Source organism: Cervus elaphus, chromosome X, assembly GCF_910594005.1.
Source record: "Cervus elaphus chromosome X, mCerEla1.1, whole genome shotgun sequence".
Taxonomy (NCBI): domain Eukaryota; kingdom Metazoa; phylum Chordata; class Mammalia; order Artiodactyla; family Cervidae; genus Cervus; species Cervus elaphus.
In genome coordinates, this window is record NC_057848.1 from 25,664,008 (window position 1) to 25,685,033 (window position 21,026).

At 40.9% G+C, this 21,026-nt stretch overlaps 1 protein-coding gene across 2 annotated transcripts in view; it reads left to right on the forward strand.

Annotated features, from left to right (window-relative positions):
- The window catches only part of F8 (coagulation factor VIII), a 150,272-nt gene that overhangs the window by 84,435 nt on the left and 44,811 nt on the right, over nucleotides 1-21,026 (forward strand). For both annotated transcript variants that reach the window (XM_043897873.1, XM_043897874.1), the window contains one exon: nucleotides 6,937-9,982. In XM_043897873.1, coding sequence (XP_043753808.1) covers nucleotides 6,937-9,982 — 3,046 coding nt within the window. The remainder of the gene's footprint in view (nucleotides 1-6,936; nucleotides 9,983-21,026) is intronic.

Sequence of the window (21,026 nt, forward strand, 5' to 3'; positions counted from 1 at the left end):
ATGACCGGTGGGCTAATACCCAAACTATATAAACAGCTCACACAGCTCAATCTAAAAAAAGAAATTCAATTAAAAATAGACAGAAGGCCCAAATAGATGTTTTTACAAAAAAAGACATAGTAATGGCCAACAAGCACATGAAAAGATGTTCAGCATCATTAATTATTAGAGAAATGCAAATCAAAACTACAATGAGGTATGACCTCACACCGGTCAGAAGGTTTCATCAAAAAATCCACTAACAGGGCTACCCTGGTGGTCCAGTGATTAAGAATCTGCCTACCAATGCAGGGGATACGGGTTTGATCCCTATTCGAGGAAGATGACACATGTTGTAGGACAGCTAAGCCTATGTACCAGAACGACTGAGCCCATGCTCTAAAGCCCGTGCTCCCCAAGAAGAGAAACTGCCACAATAAGAAGCCCACACAGCACAACTAGAAAATAGCCCCCATTCCCCACAACTAGAGAAAGCCCACGTACAGCAGTGAAGATCCAGTGCAGCTATAAATAAATAAATCTTTTTTTTTAAAAACCCACAAACAATAAATGCTGGAGAATGTGTGGAGAGAAGGACACCCTCCTACACTGTTGCTGGGAATGTAAATTGGTGCAGCTGCTATGAAAATCAGTGTGGAGGTTTCTCAAAAACATACAAATAGAACTACTATATGACCCAGAAATTCCACTCCTGGGTACTTATCCAAAAAAGTGAAAACTCTAAGCTATGCATCCCAAAGTTCATAGCAGCACTATTTACAATTGCCAAGCTAGGTATCTGTCAATAGATGAATGAATAAAGATGTATACACACACACAGGCTTCCCTGGTATATTGCTCAGCTGGTAAAGAATCCACCTGCAATGCAGGAGACCCTGGTTTGATTCCTGGGTTGGGAAGATCCCCTGGAGAAGGGAAAGGCTACCCACTCCAGTATTCTTGGGCTTCCCTGGTGGCTCAGACAGTAATGAGCCTGCCTGCAATCCAGGAGACCTGGGTTCAGTCCCTGGGTTCAGAAGATCCCCTGGAGGAGGTGATGGCAACCCACTCCAGTATTCTTGCCTGGAGAATCCTCATGGACAGAGGAGCCTGGCAGGCTACAGTCCATGCTGTTGTAAAGTTGGGCATGACTGAGCAACTAAGCACAGCACAGCACTGCATACACACACAGTGGACTGCTATTCAGCCATAAAAAAGAATAAAATACTGCCATTTGCAGCAACATGGATGGGCTTGGAAGACATTAGGCTGAGTGAAATAAGTTAGAGAAAGACAAATACTGTATGATGTCGCTTAAAGGTGGAATCTAAAAAAAAATACAACAAACTAGTGAATATAACAAAAAAGGAATAGACTCCCAGATGTAAGGAAGAAACTAGTGCTTACCAGTGGAGAAGTGGGCAGGGGCAATATAGGGGCAGAAGATTAAGAAATACAAACTAGTAAAATAAATAAGCTACAAGGATATATAGAATCACACAGGGAATATAGCCGATATTTTGTGATAACAATAAATGGAGCATAATCTTTAAAATTTGTGAGTCGCTATATTGTACACCTGAAACTTGTATGGTACATCAACCATAACTTAATAAAAAAGAAAAAATTTTAATAAAAAATTTAATTAAACAAACTGAAAACTAAAAAAGTGACATATGTATATATGATGAACTACTATTCATCGATTAAAAAAGAAGGAAACACTAGCATTTGTGACAATATGGAGGAACCTGAGGGCATTATGCTAAGTGAATAAGCCAGATGAACACAAATGTTATATGGAATCATTAATATGCAAAATCTTTTTCTTGAAAATAAAAATTTGAACTCCGAAACACATAGTAGAATGACGGTTATATCATGTTTTGCAATCACATAGTAGAATGACGGTTATATCATGTTTTGTAATCCGATTTGTGGAGAAGGAAATGGCAACCCACTCCAGTATTCTTGCCTAGAAAATCCCATGGACTGAGGATCCTGGTAGGCTACAGTCCATGGAATCGCAAAGAGTCGGACACGACTGAGCGACTTCATTTCACTTTTGGGCTTCCCTCATAGCTGAGGTGGTAAAGAATCTGCCTGCAATGCAGGACACCCCAGTTCAATTCCTAGCTGGGGAAGATCCCCTGGAGAAGGGATAGGCTACCCACTCCAGTATTCTTGGGCTTCCCTGGTGGCTCAGATGGTAAAGAATCTGCCTGCAATGCAGGAGACCCCAGTTCGATTCCTGGGTTGGGAAGGTCCCCTGGAGAAGGGAAAGGCTACCCACTCCAGTATTCTGGCCTGGAGAATTCCCTTAGGGTCACAAAGGGTCAGACACAACTGAGCAACTTTCACTTCACTTTTGCTCACTTAATGATGTTTTTTATATTTTTCTGTGTCAATAAACATAGATGAACATCTTCATTTTAAAAGACTGGTTAGTATTCCATGCTAGGGATACTGCAGTACCCTTGGATTGTTAAAGATCTCTTGGCTACTGAAGCCTGAGGTGGGCTCCTCATCCACTTGTGATCAGGTGGGCTGTGTCTCTCTGGGTTACTCTGATGGGAACTAGCTCCAGGATTGAAGATCAGCCTAAAAATTTAATCAGTTCTCTGAAATCCCTGGGTATATCACTGAGGTTGTAGACAGGTCTGTATATTTGTGTACTGACCATTCTCAAACTTGACCAGGCATGTTATGCTTGTGTAAGAAGCTGGAGTAGGAGATTGGCAGCTGTATCACCAAGGGAATTATAATTTAATTTTCTTTGCATCTCTGGTTATATCTCCTTTCTTATTTCAAATTATATATATATATATATATATGATAGAATTTATTTTTATTTGGTTATTTAATTGAGGTTTTTTTTGAACTCACATTTAAGCTCTCGGATTGAAATTTATTAATTACTATAATCTTTTAACTTATTTTTATTCACACATGTAATACAAAAAGATGTTATCATTACAAAATTTCAACCAGTACATATATAACTAAAGTTCTTCTTGACACTATTTCCAGTCCCAGGTCTTTCTCAGAGTATGGTGGGTGTCATTCCAAACCAGTTTATAGAGTTTCATTTCCCCTTTTCTCATCTATTACTGTCTTTGTCAGGGAGAGGAAGTATTAGATTTAGCTAAGTTATAACAAAATGGTTGTCTGTGGAGGCCTTACAAATAACTGAGAAAAGAAGAGAAGCAAAAAGCAAAGGGGAAAAGGAAAGATATACCCATCTGAATACAGAGTTCCAAAGAATAGCAAGGAGAGATTAGAAAGCCTTCCTCAGTGATCAGTGCAAAGCAATAGAGGAAAACAATAAAATGGGAAAGACTAGAGATCTCTTCAAGAAAATCAGAGATACCAGGGGAACATTTCATGCAAAGATGGGCACAATAAGGGACAGAAACGGTATGGATCTAACAGAAGCAGAAGATATTAAGAAGAGGTGACAAGAATATACAGAAGAACTGTACAAAAAAGATTTTCATGACCCAGATAACCATGATGGCGTGATCACTCACCTAGAGCCTAACTTCCTGGAGAGTGAAGTCAAGTGGGCCTTAGAAAGCATCACTATGAACAACTAGTGGAGTTGATGGAATTCCAGTTGAGCTGTTTCATATCCTAAAAGATGATGTTGTGAAAGTGCTGCACTCAATATGCCAGCAATTTGGAACACTCAGCAGTGGCTTCAGGACTGGGAAAGGTCAGTTTTCATTCCAGTCCCAAAGAAAGGCAAAGCCAAAGAATGTTCAAACTACCTCACAATTGTATTTATCTCACACAATAGCAAAGTAATGCTCAAAATTCTCCAAGCTAGGCTTCAACAGTACATGAACTGAGAACCTGAGAACTTCCAGATGTTCAAGCTGGATTTAGAAAAGGCAGAGGAACCAGAGATCAAATTGCCAAAACCATCGGATCATAGAAAAAGCAAGAGAATCCCAGAAAAACATTTACTTCTGCTTCATTGACTATGCCAAAGCCTTTTAACTGTGTGGATCACAACAAACTGGAAAATTCTTAAAGAGATGGGAATACCAGACCATCTTACCTGCCTCCTGAGAAATCTGTATGCAGGTCAAGGAACAACAGTTAGAACTGAACATGGAACAACAGACTGGTTCCAAATTGGGAAAGGAGTACATCAAGGCTGTATATTGTCACCTTGCTTATTTAACTTATATATAGAGTACATCATGTGAAATGCTGGGCTGGATGAAGCACAAGCTGGAATCAAGATTGCCAGGAGAAATATCAATAACCTCAGATATGCAGATGACACCACCCTAATGACAGAAAACAGAAAGGAACTAACGAGCCTCTTTATGAAAATGAAAGAGGAGAGTGAAAAAGCTGACTTAAAACTCAACATTCAAAAAACTAAGATCATGGCATCTGGTCCCATCACTTCATGGCAAATAGATGGGAAACAATGGAAACAGTGACAGACTTTATTTTCTTCAGCTCCAAGATCACTTCAGATGGTGACTACAGCCACAAAATTAAAATACACGTGTTCCTTGGAAGAAGTTCAGTTCAGTTGCTCAGTCATGGCCAACTCTTTGTGACCCCATGAACCACAGCATGCCAGGCCTCCCTGTCTATCACCAACTCCCGGAGTCCACCCAAACCCATGTCCTTTGAGTCGGTGATGCCATCCAACCATCTCATCCTCTGTCGTCCCCTTCTCCTCCTGCCCTCAATCTTTCCCAGCATCAGAGTCTTTTCCAATGAGTCAGCTCTTCGCATCAGGTGGCCAAAGTATTGGAATTTCAGCTTCAACATCAGTCCTTCCAGTGGACACCCAGGACTGATCTCCTTTAGGATGGACTGATTGGATCTCCTTGAAGTCCAAGGAACTCTCAAGAGTCTTCTCCAACACCACAGTTCAAAAGCATCAATTCTTCAGTGCTCAGCTTTCTTTATAGTCAACTCTCACATCCATACATGACCACTGGAAAAACCATAGCCTTGACTAGACAGACCTTTTTTGACAAAGTAATGTCTCTGCTTTTTAATATGCTGTCTAGGTTGGAAGAAAAGCTATGACAAACCTTGACAGCATATTAAAAAGCAGAGACAATACTTTACTGATAAAGGTCCATATAATCAAAGAAAGCTATGGTTTTTCCAGTAGTCATGTATGGGTGTGAGAGTTGGACCATAAAGAAGAGTGCTTTAGAATTTATGCTTTTGAACTGTGGTGTTGGAGAAAACTCTTGAGAGTCCCTTGGACAGCAAGGATATCAAACCAGTCATTCCTTAAGGAAATCAGTCCTGCATGTTCATTGGAAGGACTGATGCTGAAGCTGAAGCTCCAATACTTTGGCCACCTGATGCAAAGAACTGACTCCCTGGAAAAGACCCTGATGCTGGGAAAGACTGAAGGCAGAGGAGAAGGGGATGACAGAGGATGAGATAATTGAATGGCATTACTGACTCGACGGACATGAGTTTGAGCAAGCTTTGAGAGTTGGTGATGGACAGGGAGGCCTGGTGTGTTGCAGTCCATGGTCACAGAGTCAGACATGACTGACTGAACTGACTGAAGTTATAACAGTGGAATTTTTAGTCAATAATGTGATTTAAATTATTCATTTCAACTCCAGTTCTGGTCTACTCTAACCCAACATGGTTTTATAAAATCAAAAATATGCTCTACATATCATGAAATTGGGTTCTTGTATCCCATGTCTTCATATTTTTTAATATACTCCTTTATTTCAGTAGAAATCATTCTCTAATCACTTCTTGAGAATGGCTGAATTAGAGGCAGATTCTTTGAATCCTTGTATATTAGAAAATCTCTTTATTCTCATTTCCTGTTTGAGTGATTATCAGGCTGCACATAGAATGTAATGTGCATTAATTCCAAAGTGTCTGAACACAGGAAGATTTTTCATGGGCATCCTATTGTCTAATAGGGCTCTGTGAAATATACTTTGAGAAAATTTTTCAGTTAAGATTTTGCTTCTGTAACTTGATGAGACTGTTCATTTACCTGATGGGTAGCTTAGTAAAGGTGTATTTGTTTCCATTTATGCTTATGCATATACTTCACCAACATAAAATTCTTTCACTCAGATAATCCTGTTCATAGTAGATCATTAATATTGTAGTATCATTAATATTTATAGTAGGTTATTAATACTGTTTGCACTGTGATGAGTTATTATGTTATTTGTATCCTAAACCTAAGTCCTGCTCCCTTATGGTTACTTATCCTACACATTGGTCATAGTGGATGCTTGGCATTGTGTTGTGTGATTTGAGTGCATTATTAGATACTATGAGTCATTTATAAAATTGAAAACTGGAGCTCAGAGACCTCAACTGACTTGCTTAAAGTCACACAGCTGATAAATTGTAGCACTGGGACTTGACCCCAGGCAGTGAGGAGGAAATGACAACCCACTCCAGTAATCTTGCTGGGAAAATCCCATGGAGATAAGAGCCTGGCAGGCTATAGTCCATGGGGTCACACAGAGTTGGACACGATTGAGCAACTGAGCACTGAGAGCACAATGTTACTGTAGAACCTACAGCACTGTGCTGTATAGCAAAAACAGCTGGCCTATGTAAACTTTCCAGAGTTAAGTCACTGTCATCACTGGAGTTCTATGTGACTAGGAAGACTCGCCACTCTTATGTATGTTAATTACATTTCTCCATTTTTATGCCAATATATATTCATTTAAAATCACAGCCCTTTCTTGTGGTCACAAAGAGATATGCCACAACAGCAGCAATGCAAAAACTGCTTTTACTATCATTGTTGGACTACTGTTACGTGTTTCTGGCATTTAACATAACAACTGGCAATATAATGGTACTAAGTAGTATTTTTTTTTTCATTTTTCTGGGAATGGAAGAGAATCTCTAGCACAGATCTTGCTTGTGACTTGAGTTATGAGTAATCAGAGTCTTATTCTTCCTCATCTCCAGGTCTGTGGGTTCTGGGGTGCCACAACTCAGACTTTCGGAACAGAGGCATGACAGCCTTACTGAAGGTTGATAGTTGTGACAGGAACGTTGGTGATTATTATGACACATATGAAGATATTCCAACCTTTTTGCTGAGTGAAAACAATGTCATTGAACCCAGAAGCTTCTCCCAGAATTCAAGGTACCCTAGCACTAGGCAAAAGCAATTCAAACCCACCACGACTCCAGAAAATGACGTAGAGAAGATTGACCCTCAGTCTGGAGAGAAAATGCAGCTGCTTAAAGAACAAAGTGTCTCCTCTAGTGATTTGTTGATGCTCTTGGGACAGAATCCTACTCCACACAGATTATCCTTATCTGATCTCCAAGAAGCCAGAAATGAGGCTACCGATCATTTACCTGAACCAACAGAAAGAAACAAAGGCCCATCCCCATCTGAAGTGGCACATCTCGGACCAGAGCTCCATCACAGTGGGGACGGAGTATTTACTCAAGAGCCAGAACTGCCACTAAGATTAAATGAGAATTTGGGAACAACTATAATGGCAGAGTTGAACAAACTTAATTTAAAAATTTCAAGTTCATCAAACAACAATCTAATGCCTTTACCAACAATTCCATCAGACAAGTTGTCAGCAGGTACTGAAAAGACAGGTTCCTTCGGACCCCCAAATATGCCAGTTAATTTTAATAGTCAATTAGGTGCCATTGTATTTGGCAAAAGTTTATCTCATGTTATTGGGTCACGTGTACCTTTGGGCTTGAGTAAAGAAGATGATGATTCCAAGTTGTTAGAAGCAGCTTTAATGAATAGTCAAGAAAGTTCACTGGGAGAAAATGTATTATCAATGGAGAGTGATAGGCTATTTAAAGAGGAAAGAGTTAATGGACCTGCGTCATTGACCAAAGGTGATGCTTTATTTAAAGTTAATATCTCTTTGGTAAAGACAGACAAGGCACCAGCTAACTCAACAACTAACAGAAAGACTCACATTGATGACCCAACAGTATTAACTGAGAATAGTACATCAGTCTGGCAAGATATTGTTATAGACAGTAATACCAACTTTCAAGAAGTGACTTCTTTGATTCATGATGAATTGTTTATAGACAAAAATACTACATCTTTTGGACTAAGTCATGTGTCAAATAAAACTACTTCATCCAAAAAAAGGGAAATGATCCACCAAGAAAAAGAAGGCCCTGGGCCACTAGATACAGAATATCCAGATACACCATTCTTCAAGACTCTGTTTTTGCCAGATTCAACAAATGTGATAAAAAGAACCCATGGCAAGAACTCCCTAAGCTCTGGGCAAAGGCCCAGTCCAAAGCAATTAACATCATCAGTATCAGAAAACTCCGTGAAAGATCAGAATGTCTTATCAGAAAAGAATAAGGCAGTAGCAGAAGATCATGAATTTAGCAAGGACACCGGCCTTGAAGAGATGATTTTTCCAAATAGCAAAAACATAGTTCTTACTAACTTGGCTAATGTCCAAGAAAATGATACAGACAATCAAGAAAAAAAATCCCAGGAAGAGACAGAAAGGAAAGAAACATTAATCCCTGAGAATGCAGTTTTGCCTCAGGTGTATACAGTGATTGGAACTAAGAATTTCCTGAAGAACCTCTTTTCACTAAGCACTAAGCAAAATGTCGGAGGTTTAGATGAAGAGACATATACTCCGGTACTTCAAGACAACAGGTCATTAAATGATTCGGCAAAAAGAGCCGGGATTCATGCAGCCCATTTCTCAAAACGAAGGGTGGAAACAAACGTGGAAGTCTTAGGGAATCAAACAAAGCAAATGGTAGAGAAATCTCCAAGCACTACAAGACTGTCTTCTATCCCAAGTCAGCAGGATGCAGTTCTTCACCGTGATAAGCGGGGTTTGAAACAATCCAGACTCCCACAAGAAGAAGTAAAGCTTAAAAGAGGGGTAACTCTGAATGACACCTCAACTCAGTGGTCCAAAAGCATGAAACGTTTGACCCAGGGCACCTTCACACAGATAGAACACAAGATGGAGAAAAGGACCATTACTCAGTCCTTCTTACCAGATTGTTCTCTGAGGAGTCATAGGTCAATTAGACCTACAGATGTGATCAAGATCCCACCCCAAGATAACTCTTCTCATCCTCCAGCATCAACCTATGGTTGTAACTTGGGGGCAAGTCATTCTGGGATCCAAGAAACCAGTCACTTCTTACAAGGAGCCAAGAAAAATAACCTTTCTTTAGCCTTCCTAACATTGGAAGTGATCGGAAGTCAAAGAAAGAGCAGCGCCCTGGGGAAACAGGCCACAAATCCACTCATGTACAAGAAACTTGAGAACATGGTTCTCTTGAAACAAGGCTTGTCTGAAGCATCTGGGAAAGTTGTTCATCAGGAAGACTTGCCTACAAAAACTAGCAAGGTTTCTCCTGCCCACCTGGATCTCAGGGAAGAGATCTTCCTTCAGAAAACACAGGGGCTTGTTAAATTGAATATAGTCTACAGGCCTGGAAAAGTGCCATCTCTGAAATGGACAACAGAAAGCTCTGAAAAGATTCCGTCCAAGCTGCTGGGTCCCCTTGCTTGGGATAACCAATCAGCTACCTTGATACCAAGAGAAGACTGGAAATCCCTAGAGAGGTCACACAAACTCACATCTTTGAAGACAAAAGATATCACTTTGCCCCTGGACCCTAGTGAAAACTATCATTCAATAGCAGTAGCAAATGAAGGAGAAGATAAGGCCAAAAGAGAAGCTTCCTGGCCAAAGCAAGAAGGGACTGGAAGGGTGTGCTGTCAAAATCCACCAATCTTGAAACGCCATCAAAGGGAGATAACCCTTACTACTCTTCAGCCAGAGCCAGACAAAACTGACTATGATGATACTTTGTCGATTGAAACAAAGAGAGAAGATTTTGACATTTATGGTGAAGATGAAAATCAGGACCCCCGCAGCTTTCAAAAGAGAACACGCCACTATTTTATTGCTGCAGTGGAGCGGCTCTGGGATTATGGGATGAGTAGATCTCCCCACGCACTAAGAAACAGGTATGGGTCCATTGATTATTCCTTTGTGTTATTGTTGTGACCTTTGACTTGACCAGATGCTGAAACAATAGGGAAGGCACAATCTGCAGCGAGACTCCAAAGACTGTTTTATAGAGGAAACTGAGAAGCAAGTGGCAAAGTCTAGATGAAGCTGAGGAGCAAATGGGAGGTTAGGTGGTGACACCAATAATGAGGGTTACAGGATGGTAAATCCAGGCAGCATGAAACTCTTACTCTGGTGAGATGGAGAAGAAGAGGGGTCTACAAAAGGGTAGAGAGGTCAGAGTCAAGAAGCAGCCATGTGGAACAGGAAGGAAGTCAGCCTCACCTAACAGCTTATGAGCTGCCAGGTAAGGCTTAGTCTCCTGAGTGTGCCCTGATACACACAGCAGGAAGCAGTGAAGTGTGTGGTAATGAGATTGAGGTGACAGGGGAGGTCATTTTCCAAAGTACTGGGGATCCAGAGGGCAAAATGGGAGAATTTCAGTGTTAAGGGAGCAGAAGGAGGTTGGACAGGGGAGAGAACACACAGAGAAATATGGAAGATAAACATAAGGAGAGTGAATCAGCCAACAAATATTTATTGAGCATCTGCTACATGCCAGGCACTTGCACAGACACTGAAGAACAGCAAAGCAGGAGCTTATACTCTGCTGGGAAAAGCAAAAGGCAATAAAGTACTAGAAAACTAAATAAGGGAATCTTGGTGCTGTTCAAAAGGTAGAATTGACTGATATGGCAGAGAGTGACAGGGTGTGTTACTTTTGCTGTGGTGGTCAGAAACATCCTCTTTGTGGAGTTGATGCCTAAATGATGATAAGAGGTCAGCTAGGGACTTCCCTGGTAGTCCAGTGACTAAGACTCTGCAGTCCCAATGCAGGGTACTGAGGTTCAATCCCTGGTGAGGGAACTAGACCCCACATGCTGCAAATAAAGATCCCACATGCTGCAACTAGGACCCAGTGCAGCCACATACATTTTTTAAAAATAAATAAAAATGAGGTCTGCTAACCAAAGTTTGAGAGAAGACATTTTCAGCAGAGGGAATAGGAAATCCAAAGGCCCTGCAAATGAAACAAGTTTAGCATGCTTGAGGAACAAAAAAGGACCAGCATGAGTGGAGTACAGTAAAGAAGTGTGTGCAGGGGTAGGGCAGAAGTGAGTGACCACACCATCGTGGTTATCCAGGACATTACTGCCTTTTTTGTACAGTTCTTCTGTGTATTCTTGCCACTTCTTAATCTTATCTGCTTCTGTTAGGTCCATACCATTTCTGTCCTTTATTGTGCCCATATTTGCATGAAATTTTCTCTTGGTATCTCCAGTTTTCTTGATGAAATCTCTAGTCTTTCCCATTCTATTGAACAGGGTAGTGAGGGTGAAAGTAAAAAGAAAGGTAAGGATGTTGAGTATAATTTAAAGATAAGCAGAGAAGGCTTGCTGTTAGATTGAGGATAGGGAGGAATGGTGAGAGAAAACTGAAAAATGTTTCGTTTTTGTCCTGAGCAACTAGGTGGATGCTGGTGACATTTAATGAGATGTGGAAGGCATGAATCAGAACAGATTTATTTGAGGAAACACTCAAGGGTCTGTTTTGTACATATTTAATTTGACATGCCTACTAGATATCCAAGTTCAGATGTTGAGTAGGCAGTTTGATATATGAGTCTTGAAACCAAAGAAGTGGTTTGTGCTGCCACTGCTGCTGCTGTGGTCACTTCAGTCGTGTCTGACTCTGTGCGACCCCATAGACGGCAGCCTACCAGGCTCCACCATCCCTGGGCACTTGCCTGGAGTGGGTTGCCATTTCCTTCTCCAATGCATGAACGTGAAAAGTGAAAAAGTGAAGTCGCTCAGTCATGTCCGACTCTTTGTGACCCCATGGACTGCAGCCTACCAGGCTCCTCCATCCATGGGATTCTCAAGGCAAGAGTACTGGAGTGGGTTGCCATTGCCTTCTCTGTGGTTTGTGCTAAAAGATACTAATTTGAGTGTTATAATCATATTACTAACATTCAAATAAGATTTAATGGGATGATAATGGAGTAAAAGTAGCTGTAAACCATGCCCACTTTAAGGGCTACATCCTCAAAGTAATGGTAAACCAGTTAAACTTGTATTTCATTGACTTATAACCCAGTTTTCGGTCATGCGTATTGTCCATGAAATCCCTATCCTTGATCATAATTTAAGCAAATCTTGAATTGGCAGTGCCTGCAGACATCTGGTAGAACACATAAAACCTCTCGTGGAAGAAACCAAAATTCTAGGCTTCAGGTTATTTTCACAAATGTTCGAGATACAATTTCCAGAACACAAAAATGCTGGGTACAAAACAAGGAAAGTAAGCAAGAGGCCACAGAAACAATAGAGAGCCAAATACAAACTCACAGACTGAAGGTCTCAGAATCACCAGATACAATTAAAACACTAATGCATCATGTAGCAAGAATTGGTGAAGTAGTAGGTAAAAGAAATAATATGAAATGCAGAATGCAGAGCTTTTTAAATGTAATATAGAAAAGAGATAATAAAGATTATGTGTTCTAAGTCACTTTAGTCATGTCTGACTCTTTGCAACCCCATGGACTGTAGCCAGCCAAGCTCCTCTGTCCTTGGCATTCTCCAGGCAAGAATACTGGAATGGGTTGCCATGACCTCTTCCAGGGGATCTTCCCGATCCAGGGATCAAACCCGCATCATCCAGCAGTGGCCGCAGGACTGGAAAAGCTCAGTTTTCATTCCAATCCCAAAGAAAGGCAATGCCAAAGAATGCTCAAACTATCACACAGTTGCACTCATCTCACTCACTAGCAAAGTAATGCTCAAAATTCTCCAAGACAGGCTTCAACAGTATGTGAACCGTGAACTTCCAGATGTGCAAGCTGTATTTAGAAAAGGCAGAGGAACCAGAGATCAAATAGGCAACATCTGTTGGATCATCGAAAAAGCAAGAGAGTTCCAGAAAAATATATACTTGTGCTATTGACTATGCCAAAGCTTTTGACTGTGTGGATCACCACAAACTGTGGAAAAATCTTAAAGAGGTGGAAAGACCAGACCAGGTGACCTGCCTCTTGAGAAATCTGTATGCAGGTCAGGAGGCAACATAGAACTGGACATGGACCAACAGACTGGCTCCAAATAGGGAAAGGAGTACGTCAAGGCTGTATATTGTCACCCTGCTTATTTAACTTATATTCAGAGTACATCATGAGAAACGCTGGGCTGCATAAAGCAGCCCGGAATCAAGATTGCCGGGAGAAATACCAATATCTCAGACATGTAGGTGACACCACCCTTATGGCAGAAAGTGAAGAAGAACTAAAGAGCCTCTTGATGAAAGTGGAAGAGGACAGTAAAAAAGTTGGCTTAAAGCTCAACATTCAGAAAACTAAGATAATGGCATCTGGTCCCATCACTTCATGGAAAATACATGGGGAAACAGTGGAAACAGTGTCTGACTTTATTTTGGGGGGCTCCAAAATCACTGCAGATGGTGACTGCAGCCATGCAATTAAGACATGCTTGCTCTTTGGAAGAAAAGTTATGACCAACCTAGACAGCATATTAAAAAGCAGAGACATTACTTTGCCAACAGAGGTCCATCTAGTCAAGGCTATGGTATTTCCAGTAGTCATGTATGGATGTGAGTTGGACTATAAAGAAACCTGAGCACTGAAGAATTGATGCTTTAGAACTGTGGTGTTGGAAAAGACACTTGAGAGTCTCTTGGACTGCAAGAAGATCCATCCAGTCCATCCTAAAGGAAATCAGTCCTGAATGTTCATTGGAAGGACTGATGTTGAAGCTGAAACTCCAGTACTTGGCCACCTGAAGTGAAGAACTAACTCATTTGAAAAGATCCTGATGCTGGGAAAGATTGAGGGCTGGAGGAGAAGGGGACAACAGTGGATGAGATGGCTGGATGGCATCACTGACTCAGTGGACATGAGTTTGAATAAACTCCAGGAGTTGGTGATGGACAGGGAGGCCTGGCGTGCTGCCATTCATGGGGTCGCAAAGAGTCAGACAAGACTGAGTGACTGAACTGAACTGAATTGGCAGGCAGGTTCTTCACTACTGGTGCCACCTGGGAAGCCCAAAGATCATCAGTTCAGTTCAGTCGCTCAGTCGTGTCTGACTCTTTGCGACCCCATGAATCACGGCACACCAGGCCTCCCTGTCCATCACCAAATCCCGGAGTTTACTCAAACTCATGCTCATCAAGTCGGTGATGCCATCCAGCCATCTCATCCTCTGTCGTCCCCTTTTCCTCCTGCCCCCAATCCCTCCCAGCATCAGGGTCTTTTCCAATGAGTCAGCTCTTCGCATGAGGTGGCCAAAGTACTGGAGTTTCAGCTTCAGCATCAGTCCTTCCAATGAACACCCAGGACTTAACTCCTTCAGGATGCACTGGTAGGATCTCCTTGCAGTCTAAGGGATTCTCAAGAGTCTTCAACACCACAGTTCAAAAGCATCAATTCTTTGGCGCTCAGCTTTCTTCACAGTTCAACTCTCACATCCATACATGACCACTGGAAAAACCATAGCCTTGACTAGACAGACCTTTGTTGGCAAAGTAATGTCTCTGCTTTTTAATATGCTATCTAGGTTGGTCATAACTTTCCTTCCAAGGAGTAAGTGTCTTCTAATTTCATGGCTGCAGTCACCATCTGCAGTGATTTTGGAGCCCAAAAAAATAAAGTCTGACACTGTTTCCACTGTCTCCCCATCTATTTCCCATGAAGTGATGGGACCAGATGCCATGATCTTAGTTTTCTGAGCTTTAAGCCAACTTTTTCACTCTCCTCTTTCACTTTCATCAAGAGGCTTTTTAGTTCCTCTTCACTTTCTGCCATAAGGGTGGTGTCATCTGCATATCTGAGGTTATTGATATTTCTCCTGGCAATCTTAATTCCAGCTTGTGCTTCTTCCAGCCCAGCGTTTCTCATGATGTACTCTGCGTATAAGTTAAATAAGCAGGGTGACAATATACAGCCTTGATGTACTCCTTTTCCTATTTGGAACCAGTATGTTGTTCCATGTCTAGTTCTAACTGTTGCTTCCTGACCTGCATACAGGTTTCTCAAGAGGCAGGTCAGGTGGTCTGGTATTCCCATCTCCTTCAGAATTTTCCACAGTTTATTGTGATCCACACAGTTGAAGGCTTTGGCATAGTCAATAAAGCAGAAATAGATATTTTTCTGAAACTCTCTTGCTTTTTCGATGATCCAGCGGATATTGGCAATTTGATCTCTGGTTCCTCAGCCTTTTCTAAAACCAGCTTGAACATCTGGAAGTTCTCGGTTCACATATTGCTGAAGCCTGGCTTGGAGAATTTTGAGCATTGCTTTACTAGCGTGTGAGATGAGTGCAATTGTATTGTTGGCAAAGATTATAGCCAACACTATTTTCCAAAGATGGATGTGCCAAGATATCTTGTCCTACATGCTTCTTCTACAATGTGACCTTGCCATTCTCCCTTTCAAAAGGTAGTCTAATTCCCCTCCTTTTGATTTGTGCTGGCAATGAATAGAATGTAACAGAAACGTGTGACCTGTAGATATAGTGGAAGTGATGGTATATGATTTCCAAGGCTATCTCAGAAAGTACAGATGTACCGATGTAAGAGTCGGACCATAAAGAAGGCTGAGCGCCAAGGAATTGCCTTCAAATTGTGGTGGTGGAAAAGACTCTTAAGAGTCCCTTGGACTGCAAGGAGATCAAACCAGTCCATCTAAAGGATATCAACCCTGAATATTCACTGTAAGGACTTATGCTGAAGCTGAAGCTGAAGCTCCAGTCCTTTGACCACCTGATGTGAAGAGCCGACTCATTGGAAAAGACCCTGATGGGAAAGATTGAGGGCAGGAGGAGAAGGGGGCAACAGAGGATCAGATGGGTGGACGGCATCACTGATTCAGTGGACCTGAGTTTGAGCACACTCTGGGAGATAGTGAAGGACAGGGAAGCCTGCTGTGCTGTAATCCATGGGGTCACAAAGAATTGGACACAACTTAGTGACTGAACAACAACAACCTCAGAAAGTATCATGCAGCTCACGTCTATCCCTTCAGATACTCTCTCTGACCGAGAGTCCCGACTGAGTCCAACTTTCCAGCATTCTCCACCAAGGCAATAGACGTGAATGAAGCCATTTTGGACCCTCCAGACCAACCCAGATGCCAGTTGAATACCACTGAGTGACATTAGACACCACGAAGAGTGAAACTATTACTTTGCCACGCCCTGCTGGAACTCCAGACTTAACAGAATTGACAAGTATAATAAAAAACAGTTGTTGTTTTAAGCCACTAAATTTTTGAGGTAGTCTGTGATAAAGCAACATATAATCAGAAGAAAGAGGATAGAATGTGAAGGACTAACATATTTTTAATTGAAATCCCAAAAGGAAAGAGTGACTAGAAAAGAAACAACTACCAAATTATTCAGAAATTCCACTCTTGAGTATATATCCAAAGGAAATGAAAACACAAACTCAAAAAGATACATGCACCCCAATGCTCATAGCAGCGTTATTTAGAATTGCCAAGATTTGGAAGCAACCTAAGTGTCCATCAACAGATGATTGATTAAGAAGGTGTGGTATACATACACACACTGGAATATTACTCAGTCATGAAAAATAACGAAATTTTGCCATTTCCAACAACATGGATGAATCTAGAGGGTATTATGCTTATGTTATCATATGTTATCACGTACATGTGGAAGCTGACAAATAAACAAATGAATATACAAAACAAAAACAGATTCATAGATATAGAGAACAGACTTGTGGTTACCAGTGAGAAGAGGGTGAGGGGAGAAGAGGGATGTGGCTAGGGGACTGAAAGTTACAATCTGCTATGTATAAAAAGGATAGATTGCAAGAGTATGTTGTTCTACAGCACAGAGAAATACAGCCATTATTTTGTGATAACTTTAAATGGAGTATAATCTATTAAAAAAAAAAAAAAAAACGGTTGAGTTACCATGTTGTACACCTGAAACCAATATGATGTTGTAGATCAACTATACTTCAATGTTTTAAAAAATCAGATAGACTTAACTCCAACTATATTTTTTAAAGTAAATGTAGATAAATTAAATGTATCAGTTAAAACATAAAAATGTGGCTTCCCTGGTGGTCCAGTGGTTAAGAATCTGCCTGCCAATGCAAGGGACATGTGTTTGATCCCTGGTCTGGGATGATCCCACAAGCCATGAGACAACTAAGCCCAGGCTCTCGAGCCCACCAACCATGACTTCTGAGCCTGCATGCTGCAACTACTGAAGCCCACATACCTAGAGTCCGTGCTCCACAACAAGAGAAGGCAGTGCAACAAGAAGCCCACACACCTCAAAGAAGACCCAGCCCAGCCCAAAATTAATTAGTTAAAAACAATTTTCAAAACAAAACAGAAAAATGTCAGACTTCCTTAAAAATTCATGCAAACTATATATTGTTTATAAGAGACACACTTAAAATCTAAGGATCTAAGTTAAGTAGAATTGTTACCAAAAGAGTATGTGGGTAGGGTCCAGCTGCTCCCTGCTCAAAAGCCAGTAAACAGGCCAGGCTGGTGGAAAGGAAAGTTTGCTTTATTTCAGATGCTGGCAACTGGTGATGGGAAGGGTGGCAAACATCTGTCCAAAGGCCAATCCTACAACCCCCCCCCGGCCCCACCCCCACCCCCCCACCCCGACAAGCAGGGGGTGAGACTATTTATAGACAGAGTTGAGGGGGGAGGTTACATGCATAAACAGCACAGTCATCTCTAACAGGCATGTTCAGTTTTTCATCAGTGGTCTGACTAGCATCATCTTCATTGTTTTACGTACAGTTAATCTGCAGTTCTGGGCTGCACATGTTCCCATTTCTTTGCAGTCAATTCTTGGAATTGTGGCAACTCAAGTCCTGGGTACAGTCTGGTGATCATGTAGTTAACTTCTCCACCTGGTGTTTTGGTATCTATAAGAGAACTCACAGGATATGGCTCAAAATATCATCTATAGCCCTTGAGAAAGAACTAAAGGTCCTTGACAATGCTTGATGGCTACATTATATTATTTAGTCTCCTTAGACTGTTTTCCTTTGTTTCAGCATTTCTTACTTCTCTGATTAAACTTATTCTTTGACTAAAGTTCTTCACAGGCAAAAGGCAGGCAGAAGACATGGGGGGGAGGCAAGAATCATAGAGTCCTGCTCTGTTTCAATCCACCTTTTTCTTTGATACTCTTCAATCTTGAGGAGGAACAGATACTGAACAAGAAAGGCGATAAACTTTCATTGTACCTGGACAAACATTTGAAAATTACTAGACATATTAGGAGCCTGGTAGGCTGCAGTCTGTGGGGTCGTGAAGAGTCGGACACGACTGAGCGACTTCACTTTCACTTTTCACTTTCATGCATTGGAGAAGGAAATGGCAACCCACTCCAGTGTTCTTGCCTGGAGAATCCGAGGGATGGAGGAGCCTGGTGGGCTGCCGTCTATGGGGTCACACAGATTCGGACACGACTGAAGTGACTTAGCAGCAGGAGCAGATATATTAGAGAGTGTATAATAATCAAAATCCACCTTTGTACTGTTTTTTTTGTATTAATGATTAAAGTAGATGTACAATGTATGTTTAATAGGCTACAAACAGGCTGTTTTGCTTAGCCTAAAGTTCCAATTAAATCCTGTATTGACCAGAATGACTTTTCCATACCTCAATATGTAAATATTTTTTCCATAATTTTTCCCTTTTAAGTTGTAAGTCTTTCCATAGAGAGTATTGATAATCAATATATTTTTCCAACATTGCCAGAGTGGTTCATTTGCCTGCTCTGGGTCTATCCATGTCCCTTGGTGCTCCTTTTTATGTATATATTTGCCTAGTTGTCCACATCAGGGGAAAACTAATCAGGTATCATGAACAGGCTCAGAGGTTAATAGGGAAATGCTTTATAGGCCATACATTTTAGCATTCATACCCAATTGTTGCACAAACATTGTACATGTGCTTTCAGTAGTACACATAAAGCCAGCAGTGCTACACATCATAAGCAGCTATACTTTGTGACAACTTTACCAGACAGTTTTTCCATCCTGAACACTGGTGTCAAAAGTATGATTAGAAACAAAAAGATGACTTTCCATTAGAAGTCTCTGTTACCAAAATCAGATCAATATTCAGAACTTTGCTTTCTTAAGAGAGAAAAACCAACTTCAGTCTTGTATCAGGTTACTGTTAATAAAATCCATATACCTAATTAAATTTAGTCTAATCTTAATCCTGATAATGTACACAATTCTTTTTTTTTTTTTCAAAATTCCTTTTTCACAAACCTTTGGTCTCTTTCTAGATCCAAACAACTTTGTCCTGTATTTCTTCATCCAGAGACAAACAACTATAGGACAAAATTATTGTCATCATTTTTCCTCAACAAAATATCTCCATTCTTTATATCTTCTCTTTGTTGACAGCACATATCCTACTTGCTTTACATACCAAAATGTTCTGCTTATCATTTTTACACATCACAATTTTTAACCTTTGAAAATTTTAAGAAAACCAAGAAACAAGTGATTGAAATGTTACACCAGCATTTTCTGATTGGCAAACTTAAGAACATATTTCATAACTTCAGAAAACAGGTTTTTTTCATAGCATAATTTTTCTTCAGTGGTACAACATGCATGTTTAATAAATCAAAACACCTTAAGTTTCCCTCTTGGTCTTAATGAGAATACAAAAGTAGGTAATCAGTTTATAGATTATAACCAGAATAGCCAAATTATACATTCAATTTTAAAGCCTTTTTTCCTTGTTTTCTTTGTACAATTAACCCAAGGCTGAAGATCCAGGCAAAGTGGACTGTGTTTGTCATTCAAGGACATGATAAGCATCAACCTCAAACTTTCTCCCAGGCATATTTTTGTTTTCCCAGGGTCTGAAAAAAAGTGTTTTGTCAAGTTAGCTTTCCCTACCTGTGTATGCAAAAAGAACAGGTTTTTTGAATTTCAAGAGTTTCATCTTAACCAGTTTTCTCCAGAGTGTAAAGAATACTGTAACCATACATTGTCCAAAAAAAAAATTCATCTTTCTTTTTTTAGCTATAAATTCACAACTAAAATTTTTCTTAGTGAATTGAACCTGGATTTCCCATTCTACATAAGACAAGAGTACCAATCATACAAATGGAATATACACCCACACACCAAATGACAGATCTGTCATAAACCCTTTCTGAGGGTGACTGGTACGAAGTCCCAAACCCAACACAAACGGTCCTCAGTGGTAGTCAAATGTCAGAACCAATTGGCAAAGTAACCAATTGGCAAAGTACCCAAATGACACTCGGTGGTCATAAACAGTCCTCAACAGCAGTCAGATATCAGAACCAATTAGCAAGAATGTCCAAAAGCACTTCATGCTCACAAACAGTCCTCAATGGCAGACAGACATCAGAACCAATTGGCAAAAATGCCCAAATAGCAGTCAGAGTTCATAAACGATCCTCAACATCAGATACATGTCAGAACCAACTGGCAAGAATGCCCAAACAGCACCTCGTGTCCCAACAGTTCTCAACATCAGACACACATCAGAACCAACTGTCAAGAATGTTCAAACAGCACTATTGCTCACAAATAATCCTCACAGCAGTCAGAATCAATTGACAAGAATGCCCAAATAGCACTAGCACTCACAAATGGGAAGGTTGCCTGTGTGCACACCGGTGGGCTTACCTGGTCTTGGAGCTCATCATCTCATCCCAAGTGCAAGCTTCCATTCCACCAAGGAAAGTGTAAGTTGGCAGTCAGTGCTGAGTAGGGTAGAAACAGGGAGGATCCTCAAGTCAAATGGCTTTTGCAACTGCTAGGAATGTCCCCCAAATCCCCTACCTGGGGCTAGCTAGCCATGAGCAGCAGTCTCATACATTGTCATAGCTATAGCTCTCCCCTGGAAGACCCAGGAATGCCAGGTGCCATAAAAGCACAGGAGCCAGCAGTGGCCAGCCATAGTCAGCAGTGGCCAGCCATAGCCAG